Consider the following 18,751-nt stretch of genomic DNA (forward strand, 5'->3'; position numbering starts at 1 on the left):
ACTGTATTCTCATAACAAAGTGAGCTAGAGAAACAAAATATTAATAAAATCATAAGGAAGAGAAAATACATTTATAATTTAAAAATAAAAAATAAATCAAATATAAATAAAAATATAAACGTAAAAATAAATAAATTAAATTAAATAAATTTAATAAAATACAAAATAATTTATTTTTAAAAAATCCACAAGAAAGGGGACCAGTGCAGTTCAAACTCATGCTGTTCGAAGGTCGAATGTGTATTAAAAACCAAATTAAAGGATCACCAGATGAATAGGACTTTTTAAAAATATTCCTAGAAGGTCCAGGGATGGCACAATTTTTAGAAATAGAATACCCAAACTGCTCCCCTAAAATAAAACATTCAAAATAGGGCTAAATTGAGGGCAAAGTAATTAGGGTTGAGTTTCAAGCAAACTGACCACAAGGGGACTTGAACACCAGAGAAACTAGTTTTAAGGGGACTGGCGGGGCCATCCTCGCTTCCTTCAAGACCCTGACCCCCCAGCAGCAGCGATGGGGCGCCAACAGAGCAGCTTCCCCCCTCCCAGCCCTCCCAGGGCCCCACAGAAGGTACGGCTAGTGAGACTCACTGGGCGTGGGGAGCTGGGGCACAAAGGTGACAGAAGGTGGCGGCCAGTGGAGGGGGCCTGTGGAAGCATCCCAACCCTGATGCCCCATCTCAGGGCAGTGGAGGAGGGGATGGAATTGTTTACAAGAGGGGTAGTGTCGGATCTGCAACCCCGGGCGGCCCCTGGCCAGGCCCCTGAAATGGACAGTTGGCGTTGGGCGCACGAGTGGAGGGGAAGGAGGACAGAGACAGAGAGAGAAAGACAGCCAGAGACCATGAGAGAGTCTGAGGTACAGCTGGTGAGAAGGCAGGAGGAGGAGGAGGAGACGGGGAGAGAGATACTTACTTCACGGTTTATCCGAATCTTAATGATGCCAGTGAGGGAACAGTACAAAGCAAAAGAGACAGATGTTAGGCCAGAGGCAGATGGAGGTGGACGGAGCACAGGAGTGGCCAGGATGGGCGATGTGAGGAGGGGAGGCAGAGCAGAGACGGGGGCAGGGCTGGGCCGGAGAGCAGGGAGTGGTATGAGCCTGCCGGGGGCCCATGGGGAAGCCAACCGGGACACTGAGGAGACCCAGAAGAGGCCCCTGTCATTGAAGTCGCCCGAGTCTGAGAGGCCAGGCCCAGCCCGTATCCCAGTCAAGGGAGAGCATGGGAGGTGGGGGAGAAGGCAAGGAATTCTGGAAAATATGGGGTAGCATATTTTCTGGCCCCCAGGAGGTGAAGAAGAAGGAGAGGAGAGGTCTCCCGCGTCACTGACTATCCCACCTCCCAGGCACACACCTTCCTCCTCCCTCTCTCCTGCTGCTCCCTGCTCCCACCCTTTCCTCTCCAGCCACCCAGAGCCGGCTCAAGCCCCCGCCTCCATGCAGCCCACTGCGGCTAACCCTGGCCGTACCACTAACTTGCTGTGTGATGCTGGGAAAATCATTCCTTGTGTCTGGCCTGTGCTTTCCCAGCTCATCTGAAATGACTTTACTCGGAGATACGTTTGTGTGTCTCCCCGACTAGAACCTATACATTCAAGGAAAGCAGGGATGGTGCCTATGTTGTTCACTGCTCTATCTCTGTTGCCCAGCATGATGCCTGGCACATGGTAGATGCTCGAAATAGGTCTGATAAACAAATAAATGATTCTCTCCCGAACCTGGCTTGCTGTCAGGGTGGGGGAGTCTGCCCTGGGTCCCTGGGCCCTGTCCCATCTTGCCCTTGTCCACACCTGGGGAGCAGATTCATCACCTCTTCACACCTAAGCCCAGGCCTCCTGGCTGCCTGCCCTGTCCCTAGCCCCTTGCTCTGGTCCATCCGGGCCCAGCTGCTGCGCCGCATGGCAGGAGAGCCTTGTGGTTAGCAGCAAAGGCTTGGGAGACACAGACAGGCTGAGATCTGAGTCCCTTTTTGCCCACTCACTAGCTCTGTGACCTCGGACGAGTAGCTCCACCTCTCGGAGTCTGTCTCCTCACCTGCAAAGTGAGGTCGCGATACTAACTACCTCGTAGCATGATTTCAGGGATTATATAAAATGAAATCTTTGATATAAAGTGCTTAGCACAGCGCTTGGCACACAGTACCTGCTCAATAAACATGAGCTGTTATTCTTCAAGTGCCGCTCTGCTCACAGTCCAAACACTTGCAGCAACTCCCCAGGACCCCTAGGGAAAAGCCCCACCTCCTCGGCCTGCCATCTGAGGCCTTCGAAGTCCAGCCCCTGCCTGCCTGCAGCCTTCCTGTGAGTCATGTGAATCCCAGCTCCAAGCCTCTCGGTCCCTCAGTGAGAGGGGCTCCTTCCTCAACTCCAGGCCTAGCTGTCTGCCCACTCCCCTTCTTTCTGCTTCACGGAAGCCCTTCCTCTGTCCGCCCTGCAGGAAGTTTTCCTGATGGCTTTCGTCTGCCCTCCCCTCCTCTGAGCTCCCTGGCACTGACTGCAGGAGGTGGGGGCGCTGTGAACCCCCATGTATTCCCTGCCAGGTCGCTGGCCTGCCTGGGCAGTACGCCTGGAGCGGGCGGGGCTGCGCCCGCAGAGATGAAGGCGAGGCACTCACGTCTATGTAGTTGGCATTAATGTAGTCGGCATCGGGGCCTCCCATCATCGGGGGCAGTTTCACTCGGTGCCGATCATCTGGAAACACAAAGCAGGGGACCATGGGGTGGGCAGGGACTGAGCTGGGGAGCACAGAGCTAGGGCAATGAGGGGAAGCTTCCAGAAGGCCAGAGGTACGGCACAGGCAGGAGAGCCAGGGAACCTCGAGGCTCAGGGCTGACCAGGAGGCTCTCAGCACCAGAGGGGGCAGGACAGGCCAGGGGTTAGAACCCGGGCTGCGGCACCAAAGGAGGCCCAAGGTCATTTGCTATTCAGGCGAGTATCAACTGTGTGACCTTGAGCAGGGAGCTTAACCTCCCAAGCCTCAGTTTCCTTATCTGTAAACTGGGGGTTATAATATGTCCCACATCACTGGGTTATTGAGAGAAGTAAGTAAAATAATAGGTGTAATAATCAGCACATGGCTCGGCATGTGGGAGGCCCTCAATAGTGGTCGTTCCGGCTATTCTCCAGCCCCACCCAGTTCCCTCCCACCCATGGCCCCAGACCCAGGCCTTTCCCCAGGACTCACAGGCAGGCGCAGGCTCTTGCCGGCTGCCCTTGACCTTGTCTTTCTTCTTTGTGGCATCCCAGCCTTCAAAGAAGCTCTGCCAGAAGGGAAAGTAAAGGGGTAGTCAGTGGGGCAGGGAAACCCCTCCCCTCCTAACACCCCATCCCCTAACAGGATGGTAGTGGGACCACAGATAAGGGCCAGATTCAGGGTTCAACTTGGAGCCTGAGATCAAGTCACCATATATCCCTTTATCAGCAAGAGACTAAGTTCAAAACCAAGCAGTGTGAGGGGAAGGAAGAGAGAAAAGCGGGGCGGTGGGGGGGGGTCGGGTCAGAGTTCACAGACACTTCAGAATGGGGGTCAGGTTCAGGGTAAATCCAGGTTTGAGTTGGGAAGAAGGTAAAAGTGAAGGTCAAATTAAGATTAGAATAAGGTGGTGTCAGAGTCCAGATGGAGGGAGGATGAGATTCGAATCAGAGTTCCAATAGAATTTAGGATGAGAGTCAGGGTCCAAGTCAAGACTGGGTGTTAGGTTAGAGGTCAGGGTCCCTCGTGGTGGTCAGAGTCATATTAGGGAGAGGATGAGGATCATGATCAGGATCTAGATGGAGACTAAGAGAAGACTCAAGATCAGATTTCAAGTCAGGATCAGGAGGAGTGTGAGAAACCAGGTCAGTCTGAGACTGGAGTCAAGGTAAAAAAAAAATTAGGTTGAGTTAGGGTCTGTCAGAGCAAAGGTCCATCCAGGGCGAGGCTGAGGGTCGCCCAGGGTCAGGGTCCACAGCATGCAGGAGCCCGGCGAGGCCCTGGCGAGGGGTCCTGGCTGGACTGGGGCCCCGCACCTCGTACTCCTGCCTGAAGCCATAGCCCTCGGCCGTCTTCATCTGGTTGATGTGCTGCAGGAGGTCGGCCACACGCACCGCAGGATGCAGTTGCCCCGTGTGATATGGGGAGCCCTTCCGGCCACAGGGACGCCGCGGTGAGCCCCCCAGCAGGCTGCTGGCCTCAGTGACCCCGGCACTGCGCTGGTCTCCTGCAGTCAGAGAGAGGAAAGAGGGTTCCTGACGCACACGCCCCCCCAGCCTGGGACGTCCCAGACGGACTCGGGGTGGGGGAGGGGTGCATGGCCAACATGGAGGTTGTTCCCCGGGGCCAAGCAGCCTGGCTGGGCCCACCCGGTGCACCCCTGGGCAAGTCCCTTCCCTTCTGCATCTGTTTTTCCATCTGTAACATGAGCAGGTTGGGTCACGGGGTCTCTGGGGGCCCTTCCGGTCCAGCCCTTCTGGCCCTGCTGCGATCCTGGGGTCCCCTGACTCCATCCTGTTGCTCCCCAGCCTGGACCACCCCTCTGTGACTTCACCGCACTGCCTGCAGGGGGCAGCGCTCAGCAGAGCCCAAGAGAGCCCCCCCTTCTCCCCCTCTTCCAGAGAACAATCTGGAACAATTGGCAACTCCCAGTAATTACCCCCATTCAAAGACAAGCAAATCCCGAAATTAGCTGCTGCCACCACCCCCTCCACAGATTAACGGGAGGCACCTGAATAGCAGCATTTCTCCTGCACAAGCATTTCCATTGTCAGCCTGTGTGGCAGCCTCAGCCAATTGGGGAACAGGTCAGAGGTTCCCAGTGACACACACACACACACACACACACACACGGGGAAAACTATCCCCTCCCTCCAGGCCCACCCGCTCCCCGCTCTTCTGGTCAGCATCCCCAAGGACATCCCACCCTGGTCCCCCAGATCAGGCCCTGGGACAGGGCAAAGTGCCCCACTCAGTCACACCCGCCTCTGGACACTCACCCTCATACACTGAACACCCATTTCTCTCGTCCTGTCCTGGGTACGATGCAGGGGCTCAGTCAAGGCCAGCCCTCCCCATTTCTCACGGCTCTTCTCTGCCCAGGTCCCAGCTGGCAGGGGCAGGTGGGGAAACCCCCAGTGGGGCCCAGGTGCCAGCCCCCTCCCTTCCCACCACCTCCAATACCCTTCTCCTTCTGCTTTTGCCTGGTGCACTCCTATCCATCCTTCAGATCTTAGCCGGAATCAGCCTTCTTAGGGAACCTTCTCCGGCACCTGGCCTCTGACTCCTACTCATGGCTGACAGACAAAATGAATTCACGACATCAGGACAGACTCCTGTGCTGCTCAACTCCCCCAGACTCCAAGCCCTGGCTCTTCAAATCAGGGGCATTTCTGTACCCTGCTTGGGTTCCCTGTGCCACAGTTTAAAAACCGCCTCCAGGCAGACAGGCAGTGTGATGAAGCAGCCTTCCTCATCTGTTTCTCTTCTCTGGGGAATCAGTCCTGAGCTACCATTCACCCAATGTCTGAAGACAATTCCTTCACAATTGCTCCAGATTTTCTAGTTAGTTGCAGCTGGAGGGCAAGTCACATGCCAGTTACACCACTGTGGTCAGATACCCCAAGCCCTTAATTCTTCAGATGGAGAAACTGAGGCCCAAAGAGAGACTTGCCTTATGCAGTGGTTGCGAAAGTGCATTCCAGAAAACACAGATCACGGCAGATGACTAAGTGCTACTCCATTAAAAAGGAGAAGAGAAGGAGGATGAGGAGGGGTTCTCTGTTTTAAAGGAATCTGCGAAATTCTGGTTGAAACCAAAAGAAGTATGTTTTTTCCCTATAAGACCTCCCAGGGCTTCCTACTAATTAGTGTGCATTTTCAAACTCCAAGAGATGAGTAGAAACAGCAATGTTTCACCACCATCTCTCAACACGGAGAGCTTTTTTGTTTGTTTCGGGAAACATCCTCAGGGGAACAGAGGGATGACTGTGGTGATTAAGACACAGGCTCTGGAGTCAGACAGGCCTGAGATCAAATCCCAGCTCTGCACGGGACCCTGGGGATGTTACTTACTCTCCCTAAACTTCCCTCTTCATGTGTCAAGTGAAGACAAAAACTGTTGCTCTCCCATATGATGATACAAATATTAAATAAGATAATGCATATAAAGCACCCAGGCCAGTGCCCGGCACGTAGCGAGCACCTGCAAATGGGGCTGTGGACATAACTAGTCCCAGAAAGCCAGGGCAGTTGGCTGACCACAGGGTCAGCCTGGTCCTTCTCCACTGCAGGATCCTGGTTCAGGACCCGACAATTCTGAAGAGCATCTACAATAAATACACAAGGGCAAAGATTTCAAGACAGAGGATATCTGCTGATTCGACACACTGGGAGACAGAGAGGTCCTAGTGCTCTTCATGGAAGCCGTGCCGACAGCTCCCTGGAGGGCTCTCCAGGTGGAGAAAGGGACAAAGGAGGGTGTGGGGAGTCCAACAGCCCATCCCTCATGACCTGAAGGGTCAGTCCTGAGGCAGCCTCACAAGTACACACAGAATCAGCTTGCAATGGCTGAAGACAAGCAAAAAATCCCACCTGGTCAGGGTCCTGATGGGAAGCCAAAGCCAAATCTTGGGCTTCTGCCCAAGCCCAAGAGGGATAGAAGATGTTATACAAAGACCACCAGAAGGGGCGCCTGGGTGGCTCAGTTGGTTAAGTGTCTGCCTTCGGCTCGGGTCATGGTCCTGGGGTCCTGGGATTGAGCCCTGCGTCAGGCTCCCTGCTTGGTGGGGACTCTGCTTCTCCCTCTCCCTCGGCCCCCCTCCCCGCCACCCCCCATGCTCTCTCTCTCTCTAGCGCTCTCTCTCTCAAGTAAGTAAATAAAATCTTAAAAAAAAACAAAAAACAAAACAAAGACCACCAGAAGACAACAGGGTGATGAGCAGTGATGTTGCCAAGAGGCTCTTCTACTTCCTGAGCCCAGAGAAGACAGGTCTCTACTCTCCTTGTGCATGAATTCCCCTGTGGGATGTGAGACACACACTCTCCCCCCCTACCCCACCCCCGCCCCAAGAACCAGCTTGGAGGAAGAGAGGAAGGAAGGTGAGCGCCAGCCCTCAACTTCAAGACTGCCACCAGGGGATTCTTCCAGGCTCTCCCCCGCTCCATCGTGATTGTGGGACATCTTCTACAAGTAACTGCCGGACAGCTGAGGTTTTGGGAGGGAGGGCTGAGGCCCAGAGGAAAAAAACACTGGGTCTGGAGTCAGAGAGACCCGAATTCAAATTCTGAGTCAAGTCACTTGACCTCTCTGGGCCTCGGTTTCCCCATCTGAAAATGAAAATCTTCAGACCCTCCTCAAAGATGGGCCCTTTCCCCGATTCCCACCCACCTCAGACGAAGACAGGCTCCCGGTTATATGATCTAGGAGCACTCCAGACTTTTCCTTCCCTAGTGCAATTAGGAAATAACTTTAAAGAAACATAGCTTGTAATAATAGCTAATACTATCTTACATATCAAGTACTTTCATATGCCTGGCATGATTCTTAGGTCACTTAATCCTTAGACTATTCCTATGATGTAAGCATTACTGTCATCCCCTATCCAAATGAGGAAACCAAGGCCCACAAGGGGTGAGTTACCTAGTCATTAAGCAGCACCAGGATTCAAACCCAGGCCCATTTGACTCTGGGGCCCTGTTGTCTACCCTACTTTCCCTGTCTTTTTCTTCCTGACAAAGGAGAGTGTGTGGTGAGGAAAAGAACCTAGCACTTATTTGACAAACCATTCGGCGGGCGGAACCCACTGGCACCCACAGAGGTCAAGAGCTCCAGATGGACAGGGCTCAGAAGGGATTGAGGGTTTTCACAGGCTGGATTTCAGACACAGCGGGGGGGCCCATTCCCACATGCTGGGAACATCCCAGCCGCCTTCCTCACCGCCAGCCTGCCACCATTTACTCAGCGTGATAAGTCCCCGTTGTAAAAGACTGAGGATGCAGCCAAGGCAACCTGGCTTTCTGTTCCCCACCACCCAAATCTGGGTTCCTCTGTTTGGAAAGCAACGAAGGAAGTGGAGGCTGGGGTCATAGGGCATGGGGAGAGAGAAAAGGGGCGGACCCACGGCCCCAGTCTCCTGACCACACCTCCGCCATAGTCTGCGGCGTGCCCATGGTTACTCCTCACCAGCAGCCACACCTTGCCCAGCCCAGCCCAAACCCTGACCACCTCTGCCCAAAGGCACTTCTTCTCGAAACTCCTACAGCGCTAATTGCTTCCACCATCCCCATGGCAATTAGCCTGGGGCTGACTTCCCTAGGCCAGGTCTCCCCAGCTGTCAGCGAGCTGGCTGGGGGCGGAGCCCGTGCATCCTGCCTCTCTGGGGCTCACCAGAGGACTCAGCAGCAAGGCAGGCGCCCACACTGCCCCCACCTCCCACTCTCCCCACCGACCACTGGAGTTTTCTGCCCAATCATACCTCTCCGTGTGCTCCCTCACCCGTGCATGCCCTTCCTTTCCCATCTCTGCCTGTCCAAATCCTGCCCATGCCTCACTGGAGGCAGCTCTTTGCAACTCAGAAAGACCTGCACTTAAATCCTGTCTCTACCACTTTCTGCCTGTTTGACAAGTGACTTCCCCTCTCTGAGCCTCTCTGTTTTCTCTCTGCTTCCTCATTTGTAAGATGAGTTGATAATAGCTACCATGCTGGGCGGGGGGTGAAAATTTAATGAGGGAGATCACAAAGACAACATGATAAATAAGGGCATGTCAGTGAATTTTAAAACCTGAATGAAACGGACAAATTCCTAGACAAATAACTACAAGTGGCTTGAAAAAAAAAAATAGAAAGTCTCAATAGTCCTCTACTCCTTTAAATAAACTGAATTAAAAGTTTAAAATTTTTCCATGAAGAAAACAACAGGAGAGATTGTTTTATAGGTGAATTCCACCAAACTCTCAAGGTGTCAATTATTCCAATCTTTCATAATAAGGAAAAAAGAGAAGAGACCTCAGGTATTTTACAAGACTAATAGAATCTTGATACCAAAAACCAGACAAGGATAGTACAAAAAAGAGAAAATCATGGGCCAATCCCACTCTTGAATATAGCTCTGAAATCTCGAACAATATTATACCTATACTGAATCCAAAAAGACATAAAAAATATAATGCATCATGACCAAGCTGAATTTACCCCAAGCATTGAAGGTTATTTTAACTTTAGAAAATCTGAAAATGTCACTCCCCTCATTAACAACTATATATATATATATAAATATATATATATATACATATATATATACACACACATATATACATATATATATAAAATAGTGCAGAAAAAGCATTTGGTAAGTTTAATGCTCACATAAATAAAACCTCTTAGCAAACTAAAAACTGAAAAGAATTTTGTTAACCTGATAAAACATTTCTACCAAAAACTGTAGCAAACTTCATTCTCAGTGTTTAATGTTAGAAGCATTCTTTTTAAATTCAAGAAAACAAGACAAGGATTCCTGCTATTACCACTTCCATCCAATCCAGTGCTGGAGGTCCCAGCCAGTGCCTCTCAGAAAGACAAGAAAAAAAAGGAAGGGAAGTGAGACAGAAGAAACAGAATTGTTTGTATTTACAGATCTTTTGATCATACTCAGAAAACCTGAAAGATTCTACAGATAAATGAAAATTAGTAAGTAAGGTTATCAAGAACTATGGATATAAGATCAATATATATACATAAAAAATCAACTATGTTTCTCTACATGAGCAACAATTAGAAATGTTATATTTTAAAAGTGTACCATTTGTGTTGGGAAACTGGACATCCACATGCAAAAAAAAAATGGAGTTGGACCCTTACCTCACATCATATACAGAAGTTAACTCAAACTAGATCAAAGACCTCAATGTAAGACCTAACACTATAAAACTCTTTGAAGAGGGCCACCTGGGTGGCTCAGTTGGTTGAGTGTCCATCCAACTCTTGATTTTGGCTCAGGTCATGATCTCAGGGTCATGAGATCGAGCCCCATATCGGTCTCTGCACTGAATATGGAGCCTGCTTGAGATTCTCTCTCTCCCTCTCCCACTGCCCCTCCTCCACCCCATTCATGTGCTCTCTGTCTCTATAAAAAAAATAATAATTGTTTTAAAAAGATTAAAAAAACTCTTAGAAGAAAACACAGGGCAAAAACTTCATGACATTGGATTTGACAATGATTTCTTGGCTATGACACCAAAAGCACAGACAATAAGAGAAAAAAATAGACAAACCGGACCTCATGAAAATTTTTTAAATTATGTGCACCGTCTATCTGATAAGGGATTAATATCTAGAGTACAGAGAGAACTCCTAAAACTCTACAGCAAAAAAAGACACAAAAAAACCAATTCAAAAATGGGCAAAGGGCTTGAATAGATATTTCTCCAAAGATGATACACAAATAGCACACACACCCAAAGTGACATCATTCATCATTAGAGAAATGTAGATCAAAACTTCAGTGAGATACTACCTCATACCCACTGGAATGGCTACTATCAAAAAAAAAAAAAAAAAGAAAAGAAAACCCAGAAAATAACCAGTGTTACAAGGATGTGGAGCCCCTATGCACTGTTGGAGGGAAAGCCAGACGGTATGGCCACTATGGAAAACAGTATGGTGGTTGCTCAGAAAATTAAAAATAGAAGTACCATATGATGCAGCAATTCCTCTGGATATGTACCCGAAAGAACTGAATCAAGGTCTCAAACAGGTATGTGTACACCCATGTTCATAGCAGCATTCTTCACGATAACTAAAACATGGAAGCAACCTAAGCGTCCATGGGTGGATGAATGAATAAGCAAAACGTGGTACATACATGTCATGGAATATTCATCAACCTTAAAAAGGAAGAAAATTCTGAAAGATGCTCGAAGATGAAAGAAGCTAGAAAACATTCAGCTAAGTGACACAAGCCAGTCACAAAAGGACAAATGCTCTATGATTCCATGTATATGAGATAATTAGAGTAGTCAAATTCACAGACACAGCAAGTAGAATGGGAGTTGCCAGGGGCCGGGAAGAGGCAGGAATGGGGGGGTTACTGCTTCATGGGAACAGAGTTTCAGTTTCACAAGATGAACAGAGCTATGGGGTTGGCTGAAGGTGATGGTCACACATTATGCATGTCTTTAATACCCCCGAACTGCACACTTAACAACATTAAGATGGTAAATTCTACGTTACGTGTATTTTACCACACACATCAACACAATGTACCATTTGCAATGGAAATCAAAAATACAAGGGACCTGAGGGTCCATCTAACAAAAGATGTGCAAAGTTTTATGGAAAAATTACCGAAAGACACTCAAGACCTAAATACATAGAGTGATATATATCCCCTCCATGGATGTAAAGACAATTTCATAAGATGTCAGTTCTCCCCAAATTGACCTAAACATTTAATATAAATCCACCCAACAAAGTTTTACAAGTAACTTGAAAAGATGATTCTGAAATGTATGAGAGAGACAGGTGCCTGGATGGCTCAGTCAGTTAAGCATCCAACTCCTGATTTCAGTTCTCAGGGTTATGAGATCAAGCCCCACATCAGGCTCCATGCTGAGCATGGAGATTAAGATTCTCTCTTTCCTGGGGCACCTGGGTGGCTCAGTTGGTTGGGCATCTGCCTTCGGCTCAGGTCATGATCCCAGGGTCCTGGGATCGAGCCCCGCATCAGGCTCCTTGCTCAGCGGGGAGCCTGCTTCTCCCTCTGCCCCTTACCCCACTCGTACTCACTCTCTCTTCCTCTCTCTCAAAAACATAAATAAAATCTTAAAAAAAAGATTCTCTCTTTTCCTGTCCATCTACCCCCTCCCTCACCCCGCTTGCACATAATCCCTCTCTAAATAAATAAATATAATGAAATGTATGAGAAAGAGAATAAGAAAAATATAGCCAAGACATCCCTGATGAGGAGCAAAGCCGGGAGAACTTGATGTACCAGATACAAGACTTATATAACTCTAGTAATGAGGCAATCAGGTATCGACAGACACAGGAATCACCAAAGTGGCTGATCAAAAGAGAACAACAAGCCAAAAAACAATCCACAAATATATGGAAGCATGATCCCTGATGAGGGTGGCTTTACAATCAGTGGTGAAAATACAAACTGTAACAGAAGCTGGGACATGAGTTACTACAGAAAAATAAATAAAAGAAAATATAAAAAAAGAAAATCCTTCATCCCTATAACACACAAAAACCAATCACAGAAGGGTAAAGATTGAAATGTGCAATGCAAAATATAAAAAGGTTTAGAAAAAAGTAAAAAATATTTTATGACCCTGCAAAGGAAGCGAGCATTCTTGAAAAAAAACACAAAAAGTAGAAATCAGAAAGGAAAAGACTGATGAACTTGACTAAATTAAAATAAAAACTTGTTCCTCCAAAGACACTATAAATAACCTGCGAAGATGAGCCACAAATTGAGAGAAGATATTTGCAATTCATAAGTGAAAAGTGATTATCATCCTAAATATATAAAGAACTCCTAAAAACCACTAAGAAAGCAACAGAAAACCTAATAGAAAATTAGGTAAAAGGCATGAACAGGCATTTCATGGAAGAAGAACGATGAATGGCCAATAATGATTTGAAAATATGCTCAACCTCATTAGTAATCAGAGAAATGCAAATTAAGACTATAGAGAATTACCATTTTATACAAACTAGTTTGGCAAAAGCGAAGAAGCCTGGCAAATTCTGAGCTTGCCGTGGAGCAGCAGAAGCCCTCGCTCGCTGCTGCTGGCCGTGAGCGCAGGCAAAGCCACTCTGGGACACGGCTCGGCACCGTCTTCCAAAGGGGAGCAAGCACACGCTCTGCAATCCGGCTGTTCTATGTCTCAGATCTGCCATGCAGATGCATCTGGAGATCCATTTAAGAACATTCAGAGCAGCCTCGTTTGTAATACCCAGAAAACTGGAAGCAAATCAGATGTCGCTGGATGGCAGAAGGGAGAAATCAATTGCGATACATTCATAGAATGGAAAACTATACCAACTACAGGGAAACATCCACCTGGGCAGATATGAGAAACACAACGCTGAGTTGAGAAACAGTGTGACTGCATTTGTATCAAGCTCAAAAACCAGCAAAGTTACATAATGCACTGTTTGGAACTACTCCGAAGGGTAAGGAAATTATAGACACAAATTTCAGGGAGGGGGTGTGTGTTTGTGTGTAAGAGGGGTACAGGGCATATTATTAGGGAGGGACGCCCAGACGGTGTCCTAATTCACCACTGTGGCTCACCCGTGTTTGCTATATTATCGCTGCATGACTTCCAGAAACATTACCTATTTTCTTTTGTACAAATCAACACTAAATAGAATAAAAAGATGCATGAGGAGATGATTTATGACAAGCTCCAAGCACATACGGCTGATCCACCGTATTCTTCCTGCATGCTGGGCACAGCACTAACTATATGATGTACACATAATAGCCAACCTAGTCTTCCAGTAGACCTACCAGCAGAGATGATCACTGGCCCCATTTTGTACATGAGGAAGCAGACATCCAGAGAGGTTAAGCAGCTTGCCCCAGGTCACACAGCTAAGGGGATGTGAGATGCAAACCCAGGTCTGTCTGACTCCAGAGCCATCCTTCTTAGCCACTGGTCCCCTGCCTCTCCCACAGCAGGTGCTCAGCAGGCTCAAGACTGCTCTGGTCCCCTCTGATCATGCAGTGTCACTCCTTTCTCGAAGTCCCTGGAACACTTCCCACAATCAACACGTGACCTCGCATGCCTCCCCTATGAGTCTGTGTCTAAGTCCTCCATTTTCCTAAAGCTTGCCCAGTGCAGACGGAATACCCATGTCTCCTCTGCATTACCCAGTGCTGGTACCCAGCGGGAGCACGACAGATGCTTCATTTTGGGTTTGGGGTGTTACAGAACCCATTTGGAGGGGCTCGGTCCTCCTGGCTCAGGTGTGGAATCCCAGAGCCACGGGGAAGGGCGGGAGGGCCAGGCACTCACCTCGAGGGTTATAGCCATGGGTGTCCATGAAGGAGAGGCCCAGCCGCTCATCCTCCTGCAGGGTGCTCTGGTCTGTGAAGCTCCGGTCCACAGCACTCATCATGTGGGTCTTCTCCTGACGGTAATTGGCGGTGGCCTTGGTCATGTTCACCGGCTTCCTGCAGGGAGGGGTTGACAAGAGACATACATGGGTGCTAAGCTGGGCAGGACAACGCCCAGAGGTGGATGGAGAGGCCCAACAGTCAGGGGGCCTTGAGGCCAGGGGGCATTCTAGAAGCATCTCTAAATACTAAGAGGCTCTGCCTCTATCCTTTGCTTGGCAAACCCAGAGCTGCTGCCTCCCCCACAAGGGACTAGGCAGAGTCCCTGTCCTGGGGACCCTTGCTGAGAACAAGGGATGAAGCCCAGCGGCCTCAGGCTGGGATCTGGCCCCTGTCACTGGCCTGGAGGGCTCAGGAAATGGGAAGGATAGTCACTCTGGGACTATTTTGGTGTCCCAGCAATCACCTCATCCAAACTAGGAAGATGACTACCCCAGCTCCAGCCCCAGCACGCCCCCAGAGCCATCCTCCTTTCCCCCATCCTCACCGAACATGTGCCCTGAGAACCCCTTTTTCCCACAATGGGGGTGCACTATGCTCCTCCTTCATGGCAGAGAGTCTGGCCGCTGCTCAGCCAGTGCTCGGGGGTCTTCCTCTGGGCAGGGAATGAACTCCGACTGGCTTCTTCCTATCCCCAGAACCCCCAGGATGGTCCCACCATAGGCCACATTAGACATGTAAAGAGATCCATACAGGGCCCATATTCCTGCCACGGCCCACCAGTCCATCCAGTCACAGGAAGCAGCGGAAGGAGAAAGCAAGAGGCCCAGTCCCGCCTGAGAGGCCTGGTGATAGGACCCTAGACAAGGGCCCTGCACAGCCCAGGCCTCCAGCCCAGCTTTACAGATGAGGATGGCAGTTTGTGACTCCAGAGGACTCGGAGGGAAGTGGGAGGAAGAGCAGGGGTACAGCTCCATGACGAGGGGCTGAGCAAAAGAGGAAAGAGGGAATGACTTGGGACCTGTCTTGAGACTGCAGTGGAGTCAGGGGCCCAATTACAGGGAAGGCTCAAGATAAGATAGCCATTCACCCTGATGGGCCCTACAGCATGCAAGATGTGGGGTAGACCCAAGAGAGGACTTCCAGGTTAAGAGGGCTCAGGAACCTTGACCATCGGTGGAGATAAAGAGGCTAAGGAAGGGATCTTCCCAGACAGGCAAATTCTAATCAGTCTGTCCTAGTTCAAGAGCTGTCTGGGGCAGGGGAAGACTGGGTAACCCCAACCACCAAGTTCTGGGCATCACCCTGGCCCAGGGCAGAGCCGAGGACCCCCTCGGGGGCAGGTGAGGAGAAGCCTCTGTGACTGTGGCCTTGACCATCAACAAAAGAGAGAAGGTAGAGGGGGAAGGAGGGAAGGAGAAGAGGTGAGGAGGGGGCAAGGGAATCAGGAGGATAAGAGGAGGAGGAGGGGGAGGAGGAGAAACAGTAAAGAGACCATGACAAGGAGGGAGACAGGGAAAGGGACAGAGAGAGGGAGGGACAGGCAGACACCAGCAACCACAGGGAGGACAGAGGGCCGTGGACAGAGGACAGCAGTCAAGCTGTGCCTAGAAGGCAGTCTCCAGCGGTGTGCCCCAGGGCTCTGTTCCCTGCTCAGGCCTCTCGGTTCACGGGGAAGAAGAACTACACACACCAAGCGCCCAGCTCCACAGAAGACAGAAGCCGGAGGGACGGTGAACACTGCCGGCTGCAGCTGATCAGGGTGAGTCAGCAGAGGGAGGGCAATCAGACACTGGGAAAGGTTCTGCGTTTAGGGTCCAACATTCACGGCACAAGTAGAGAGGGCGGGACAACCGTCTTGTCCGCGATTCCTGGAAAAGCCCAGCTGGAGGCTGCCCCTGAGCCAACGGGGGTGTGGTTGCTGGAAAAGCTGGTGCGACACTGGGTGATGTGGGTGCAAGGAGAGGGTCCAGGAGGAGGAGGTGACAGACCCCCATCCTCTGGACTGTCCTGGGGCCCCCTGAGCCTGCTCTGCTAGGAGGGAGAACAGGCACGGGTGCAGGGAATGTTCTGGAAGGCTTGCAGAGTCAGAGAAGACAGAGGCAGAACACAGAGGACCATCAGGAGACCAGGCAGTCAGACGGGGCCTGGGTAACCCCAGCTCTGGCACTTCCTGTGACCTCTGACCAGTCCCTTCACCTCTCTGAGCCTCGGTCTCCTCATCAGTAACACGGGAGGGATGACAGTGCGTGCTTCTCGGGGCCTGAGCCCAGAAGAAGCGCCCAGAAATGGTGGGTCTAAAGAGCCTGGGGCCGCCCGGCTGGAGAAGGCGCTCGTGCTGACCTGAGAGCTGTGTGCACCGTGGGGACAGCTGCCAGGGTGGGGACAGGCCTGCCCTGGACACGCACACACACGTGCGCGGCTGTGGGCCCCAGAGAGGGACCCGGGAGAGGCCCTCCACACCAGGAGGCCGACACAGGGCCCAAGGGGGTGGGGCGGGGCTACTTACGGGTAGTAGGAGTAGGCATAGTGGTCCCTCCTGGCAGCATGCAAAGAGAAGAGCACAGTTGGGCCCGTGGTCCAGCCACAAGGTGGGCCGAGGGCAGCACCCAGTGGGCAGGGAGGGGCCTGGTGCTTTCTGTGCTGGGAGGGTGCTGGCCAGGGACTGGACAGGTCAGGAGGACCTTCCTTGTCCCAAGGGCTGGCTGGGCTCAGTCGCTGAAAACCAAGACCGGAGGCCCCTTCCAGAACCTTCCCCAAGCCTGCTGCTGGAGGGAGGAGGTGGTGGGGAAAGGGCCTGGGGAAGCCGAGCTTTCACACAATCACACACACGTGGACACAGAGAGAAATACACACACTTACACACTCACACATAAACAGACACACTCATGTGGATACACAATCACACACAGACACCCTCCCTCACGTGCTCACAGGCGACCCTGCTCTCCCCTGCAGCCCCACCCCTCAGTCCCAATGCTGCTCACACCTGCAGGCCCCTCTGCCCCTGAGGGGTCAGCCCTCCGCATACACCTGTGCCTGGGAGGGAACCCTGGCTGGGGGGTGGGGGTAGGGGGGAGGTGGAGAGGGCTCCAGCTGAACTCCATGGCAAAGGTGAGGCCCGCTCTCCCCGACCCAGACTGCCCCTGAGTGTGGGGCCCATCAGAGGAGCTGGGCTGCCCTCTCTGGGCACCCAAAGCATGGCTTGGGTCTGATCCCACTTTGCAGGTGGGGAAGCTGAGTCCCAGACAGTCGTGGTCCTCCAAGGCCTCTCTAGGGGTCAGGGGCAGAGTGCAGACGCCTGTCCCAGGACCCTGACCCCCCAGAGCCAGCTCCCTCCTGAGGCCCCATCCGAGCACATCCAGAGGTCCTCCATTCACCTGCCCCCACACCACGCCACCAGCAGCGACCCCAGGGAACAGCCTTCCACGAGGGACTCTGCAGACTGGGGGAAGGGAAGGAGAGAAGAGTGGAAGGCTGAGGCCCAGTGAGGGCAGGAGAGTGGCTGGAAGCCACACAGCATGTCTCCTCTCATCCATCCCAGGAGAGAGCGGAGGGTGTAGGCCCATGGCTGGTCACAGGGGCCTGAAGAGGAGGGATGGCTGAAGGAATGGCATTCTGGTCTCAGCTGTAATGTCATGACTTTTCAAGAGCCTTCCACAAAAACTCCCCCATAATCGCCAACTCTATTGTGTCACCTTTACCCTCTCTCTGCCCCCCACCCTGGCACCCTGTTCTTTTCACGATCTGTAATTACGCATCTGTGCTGTTTCTGGTTTAATGCCAGGCTTCAGCACTAGCTACAAAGGGCACCACCCTTGTCTCTTTTGCCTACTGCTGGGTCCCAGGGCCCAGGACAGAGCCCAGAACACGATAATCCCCCAATAAATATTTCATTGAATTGAGTCATCAATAAAGAGGGAAAATAAATAAAAGTACTCCACCTCTTCGGTGTCCATATCCTCCTCCAAACAAGTGAGATTAATAATGACCCTGCCCAAGGGGCCGCTGTCAGCCCAGCTCCTCCCTGCCTCCCTCCACCTGCTGAGCTGGGAGCTGGGGCGGGGGTGGTTCAGGAGGACCCTACTCCATTGGGCCAGGCCCTGGGGATGCACAGCCAATAGGACAGAATTTCTCTGCCCTCATGGAGCTCTCAGTCCAGCAGGGAAGAGAAACAATTGAGCCAAGCACTCCAAGTTAAATTAAAAAAAAAAAAAGTGCAGGGAGAAGAAAGTACTATGAAGGAGAAGGATGGGATTCTGGAAGCAGAACAAGGGCTACACCCGGCCTGGAGAGTTCCCCAAGTGCAGATGCACCCAGGTTCACTGTCCACCCCGGCAGGGCAGGATGGGGAGCCTGACCACCCTCCCCCTGCCCCCCCACCCCCCACTCCACCCCCGCACTGTCTCTCCACAACCTTCCTCTGACAAGGATGCACAGGGTGGCAACTGGGTATCAGCTCTCCCTCAGCAACCTCCTGACCTGCCCATGAAATTTAATGTGGGCACCTCCATCGCTACCAGACCTGTCCTGACACCCCACAATGCAGGCCAGGGGAGCCCTGAGGAGCATGGCGAACCCTGAAGGCCAGGACAGGATTTAGGGGGATGCAATGGGGTGCTAGAGAATGGAAGTGAATGGCTTTTAGAGGAAGGAAGGAAGTCTAGGGGGATCCTAGGGGCTTCGAGGGTAGCCTGGGTTTAT

The 18,751-nt window shown here is 51.3% G+C and overlaps 1 protein-coding gene across 2 annotated transcripts in view; it reads right to left on the reverse strand.

Moving 5' to 3' along the window:
• Positions 1 to 18,751, reverse strand: part of PTPRU (protein tyrosine phosphatase receptor type U) — a 78,238-nt gene that overhangs the window by 16,118 nt on the left and 43,369 nt on the right. For both annotated transcript variants that reach the window (XM_035019271.1, XM_035019270.1), the window contains exons 15-18: positions 14,007 to 14,164; positions 4,012 to 4,202; positions 3,188 to 3,263; positions 2,618 to 2,694 (exon numbers count right to left, since the gene is read on the reverse strand). In XM_035019271.1, the coding sequence (XP_034875162.1) occupies positions 2,618 to 2,694; positions 3,188 to 3,263; positions 4,012 to 4,202; positions 14,007 to 14,164 (502 nt within the window). The remainder of the gene's footprint in view (positions 1 to 2,617; positions 2,695 to 3,187; positions 3,264 to 4,011; positions 4,203 to 14,006; positions 14,165 to 18,751) is intronic.

The sequence above is a fragment of the Mirounga leonina genome, unplaced genomic scaffold (genome assembly GCF_011800145.1).
Source record: "Mirounga leonina isolate KUSES-001 unplaced genomic scaffold, KU_Mleo_1.0 Mir_173, whole genome shotgun sequence".
Classification (NCBI taxonomy): Eukaryota; Metazoa; Chordata; class Mammalia; order Carnivora; family Phocidae; genus Mirounga; species Mirounga leonina.